Genomic DNA, 5220 nt, shown 5'->3' with positions numbered 1-5220 from the left:
TAAGAGATTGGTTCTCTTCGCTACGTTTGTTAAGCATGTTCGGTTTTCAAGATATATTTTGGTCAAGCTTCAGTTCTGTTCTGGTGGCGGGACGCATGAAGAATGCAGGGAACTCCTCAAATTTGAACAGCACACTTATTGTGACTTCTGTATTTTGTGCAGAAAATCAAGGACTTACATTAAAAATAGTGCCATTTGATGAAGTGGAACTGCTGATGATGACCAGAACGGAACTCTTCAACGACGCATAACTCATGTTAGGAAATATCGTCGTCCCAAAAGCAAACTCACGAATCTGCTATTTTGGCAAAATTCGTTTTTGATGTAAATCTTAACCAATCAGGAGGATGCGTCTACTCACAAAATTTCGTGTTTCTATCATTTATGGTTCCTGAGTTGCATTTGTGCAATTCTGTTTTTTTATGTAATTGGTCCCATAGTAAACTTACGACTTGTAGTTGAGGTAATTTTCCATGAGCGGTTACATAGATCATACCAAATTATGTGTCATAGTAAACCTACGAATCTGGCAAATTCGCGAATTCACTATATCAAATGTATACATAAATGCAGTAATAAGCCAATAGAAAACTAACGAATCTAGTCTATTCGTAATTTTGCTGTGGCACCGTTGGTTTACTTAGAAATATGACTAGTCTATAGCAAATTTGCGAAAGTGGCATATTCGTCATTTACCCGTGGTGAAAAATATTGCAAAGGAAAGGATAACTCCTACAGCAAACCCACGAATCTGAATATTCGCAATTTTACTATGGTTGAGTTTATTAAAGAACGATGTGTTGGCTAACAGCAAATTTGCGAATCTGACAAATTCGTCATTTTGTTATGGTGGGGATTATTATCTTGCTGTATAAAAGACCATTATAACAAATATGCGATTTTGCCTTATTCGCGAGTTTTGTTATTAAAAAATATTTGTTTGTAATGCTATTTGAAGTAAATAGTGCAATTTTCCAGTTTATGTTAAAACGAAATCTGCAGTGAATTAATATTACGTACCTACCTACTTACTAAGAGGACATTTAACTATTTCAAAATTTTCCTTTATCGGATTTTAGTTGCGGCTCGCAAATTAAAAATGTACACTATGTATTTTTTAATATATTTTTAAGCTGAATGGTTGTAATACCTTGGTTTGCTCAAGTAAAAACAAATAATTCAACAATTGCAGCAAGTACCCACCCACTGAGTTACTTATTGATGAAGCCTGATTGACCTACCGTTTCTTTTGTGTGTGCAAGTTACGTGTTTGCAATGAAGCGAAATAAAAAGATATTACTGAAAGTTTTTGCCGTTGAAGATGGAAATAATAGTACAAAAAGTAAGTATTTAAATAGACATATTCTATAGCTGAAATACGTTATGTCATATTATGTGCTGTTCGTTATGTATGTTGGATTTTCAAGCTACAATTTTGTCAAGCTCGAGTTCTATTAATGGGATTCGTGTGTAATCGAGGGAACTCCTCAAACCTTAACGTATATGTATATTGACTTTAGCATTTTAATCAGAAAACCAAGTATCTGCTTACGACAATAGTGACATTTGGTGAAGAGGAACTGTCGATGATGATCAGAACGGAACTCCTCAACGCCGCATAGCTTAAGTTAGGAGATTTGTTCTCTTTGCTATGTGTGTTAAGAATTTTAGGTTTTCAAGTCATATCTTGGTCACGCTCGAGGTCTGGTGATGAGATCCACAGATGGGATCCATAAGGAATCAAGGAAACTCCTCAAACCTGAATGGCAGATTTTTAGTGACTTTCGCATTTTTATCAAAAAATCTATTTGATGAAGTGTGCTGATAATTATTAAAATAACATGTATGTCAAACATTCTAAATGTTGTGTGATTTACCTAACCAATGGCACAAGAAAACCAGCCTCCTCTTGAAACATCACATTTAATACAATAAATTAATTAATCTATAATTAACTATAAGTGTAGGTCACTGTCACATAGTGATAAATATCACTACACATTAATCATAGAACTAAGTGCCAAAGACACTATAACCTGACAAGTGATAAGCATACATCAATACTGGAATTCAGTTTGTGTAAAGTGAAAAATTATTAAATCTGTGCTAATAATCAAAACAAATACAAAATGAAGATACAACATCACTGAACACAGTTCATTAAAATTAAAACATTTTTTTCTTCATTGCAGTATATCTTTCAATGTATTCATTGTAGCCCTCCATAGATGCCAACTGCTTAGACTCAAAAAGGTTGCCGTCCAAGTTAATAGTGTGGATCTTGGAGTCCCGTAGCAAACTTGGTCTGATTGCATCAAGGCTCAAGCAATTCTCTTCCAATCTCAAGATTTTTAACCTTGGTGCCTGGTGGAGGTCTTCACTAATGGCTGAAATCTCATTTTGGCTCAAGTTTAGTTCAGCAGCATACAACTGAGACATGCCACTAGGTATCCCTGTGATCTTGTTGTGCGAAAGCTCGACAACATCCAAATTCTTCAGCCCCAGCAGTTGAGTTGGAAAATGCTTGAAATTGTTATTGTTCAGGTAGATTTGCTTCAGATTACTCAAGTTGGAGAAGGACGGTGGCAATTCAGATAGCAAATTATTTGAAGCGTTCAATAACTCTATTTTCTTCATATTCGCCACGGAGCTGGGTAATGTTTCTAATCTGTTAGACTCGACATTGAGCTGTTTTAAATTCTTCAGTTTGCTTATATCATCAGACAAATGTACCAACTTATTCTTGGATAAATCTAAGTTTCTCAAAATTTCACACAAACCGAGTACTTCCTCTGGTATGTCTTTTAACTTATGGTCTGATATTTGTAAAACACCCGTTTTAGACGCAATATCGTAATGTTGTTTCAAGCCGGAGTTTCCCATCATGCAGTGTCGTTAATGCATTGGATATTGTATACACTTATAGCTACGTTCACTACTATGTACTTTAGAATAACTGGAGGTCCCAATAAGTATTAGAAAAGAAAACGAGCACAAAATGTTTTTACTAGTTTCGTGCTCGTAAATTGACGTCTGAGTCTGAGATAACAATGATAACGGTAGATGTCATAGTCAATATTGTCAGTAATGTCAGTTGCGGGGAAAGTCCATACCATGAAGAATAGAGATAAAGGAGCAACCTCTTTATGTATCAGAAGTGCACATATATAAAAGAAAAGATAGGTGTAGCTGCAATCGCAGGTATATAAGGATTTGACAATCTCTTAGCCTTCTCGGTAGTAAGAGGTCCCGGGTTCAAATCCTGATGAGAGTTTTTTTTTTCTACAGATATTTTTTCCTGAGTTATTTTATTTTTTAAATATCAAAAAATATTAGGTTATAACTTTTCTAAATTTCATTTGCAAGATTTACAACATTACCTACGATGGGGCAAACAATGTAAAAGGGCTATCATGCAAATACATTTGTATAAATAAAACAATAACTAAACACAATTGAAATACACAAAGAGAAAATTAAAATAAAAAAATATATATCGCTGTCACGATCGAACCTGAGACCATCTGCATAAGAAGCTAGCGAGCTACCACGGGACTATGTCTAGACTTGCCCAGTCTGACTAAATCAGCCTACTGAAAACAACGTCTAATGTCATGTCACGTCGCTGAGCATTGAGAGAGACATGCGCTCCCAGCGGAGAGATTTGTAACTGCAATTAACAGGCCTCAGCCGGTCATTTTTGCGACTATTCTACTTCGTCAGATTTTCCTCCTTACCTCTATTCTCCATGGTCCATACGACAAAGTTCCGCTTTGCGCATTAAGCCCCCCATTCACGGTACGATATATCTATACGATCCGTCGCAACAGACGACCGGTATTCAATGCTCTTTGGACCGATCGACAGTGTATGTCAATATTGTTAACGATTTACTTGATCGCATACGATATCGCACATCGGAACAAAATGAGGAGGCACACTCAAAAGTTTTGACAGATGGCGCGGCTTTATGGCACGGCATGTAGATAGGTTGCATACAAATCTTTTTTAAGATTATGATTTTTTCAGACTGTCTGTGGCGTGCTTTAGTCCATGGCCTAGGCACTTGCACAGGCGCCGCCTGGGGGAATAAAATGTCAGTGTGTCTCCTCATTCCGTGCAATCATGAATATCGCAACAATGGATCGAAAGTTTGTAGACGCTTGCAACCAACGATTCGATTTCTATCTCATCCCTTACCTAGCCTAGAGTCTGGCTAATGAAAATTGATCCCAGTATTTTATATCGATTGACATCTGTCAGTGTGACTGTCACTTTAACGAATTTCGGTAAAAGTTAACAGCGTGGGCGTACGGTCTAGTGTCAAGCTAGGAACATACTACGCGGACGTCCGTCGTAAAACGACCGCGACCGCGACCTATCAGTGTGCACGGAACAAAACATCCAGAGAGCCAGATTTCGATCGGACGTCCGTGCGCTCAAGGCCACGTCCGCGTCCGTCGACCGATAGTTTGCACGGTTATGTGCATTTCCATTGTCCAAATTCCCGTCCGCGGTCGATTTACGACGGACGTCCGCGTAGTGTGTTCCTAGCTTTAAAGACGTTAGCCGCGTAAGCTGAAGACCCAGGTTCGATTCCCAGCTCGGCCACCAGTAGGCCTTGCCGTTTCTTCTTTCGTGTATGATATCTATTTTAACTTATAATTTATACACCGTGTTTTTTTGTTTTCCGTTAAATTCGACATGTAATAAAGTCAGTAGTCTGACGTCATCAGAGGATTTTCAATTTTACGTCACACAATATCTATGTTAAAACCAAAATTAAATTCTTTTTCGTCACATTTGCAACAATCCTGATGGAAAAGGCTAGTTCAGTATTCATTTTATAGTACCTAGTGTAGTATATCCCTAATTAACACTTTAACAGTAACTTAACGTTACTGTCTGCAACATACATGTGACACACGTATGTGAATAAAATAGCATGTAAGCAATAATTTACTATATAAAGTATGTTTCGTTTTACTTGTCTCTCTTCTGTATTGATTATTGACAATACAACACACATCATCCACAATGATAGTCATATCTAGTCAAATCTTACTTACACGATAGAATACAAAGGGTCGACGTGAATGGACAGCGCTCACCGGGGTCACTAGTCTCTATGGGTGTACCGCAGGGATCAATATTGGGGCCTTTCCTGTTCCTTATCTACATTAATGACCTGCCATATCTTGTAAAGACCCACCATGATAT

General features: G+C 37.5%; 1 protein-coding gene across 1 annotated transcript; it reads right to left on the bottom strand.

The window, feature by feature from the left end:
- Positions 1–2166: 2166 nt before the first annotated feature.
- Positions 2167–2883, bottom strand: LOC125241658 (leucine-rich repeat-containing protein 57-like). Its single transcript, XM_048150233.1, has one exon. The coding sequence runs from the start codon at positions 2881–2883 to the stop codon at positions 2167–2169; it is 717 nt and encodes a 238-aa protein (XP_048006190.1).
- Between the last annotated feature and the right edge of the window lie 2337 nt (positions 2884–5220).

The sequence above is a fragment of the Leguminivora glycinivorella genome, chromosome Z (assembly GCF_023078275.1).
Source record: "Leguminivora glycinivorella isolate SPB_JAAS2020 chromosome Z, LegGlyc_1.1, whole genome shotgun sequence".
Taxonomy (NCBI): Eukaryota; Metazoa; Arthropoda; class Insecta; order Lepidoptera; family Tortricidae; genus Leguminivora; species Leguminivora glycinivorella.
Note: the sequence above shows the minus strand (reverse complement) of the source record. Positions and strands in the feature narration are given on the sequence as shown.

Bases quoted from the DNA above. Each gene is read 5' to 3' on its own strand.
- LOC125241658 (XM_048150233.1), bottom strand. From the start codon at position 2,883: ATGGGAAACTCCGGCTTGAAACAACATTACGATATTGCGTCTAAAACG.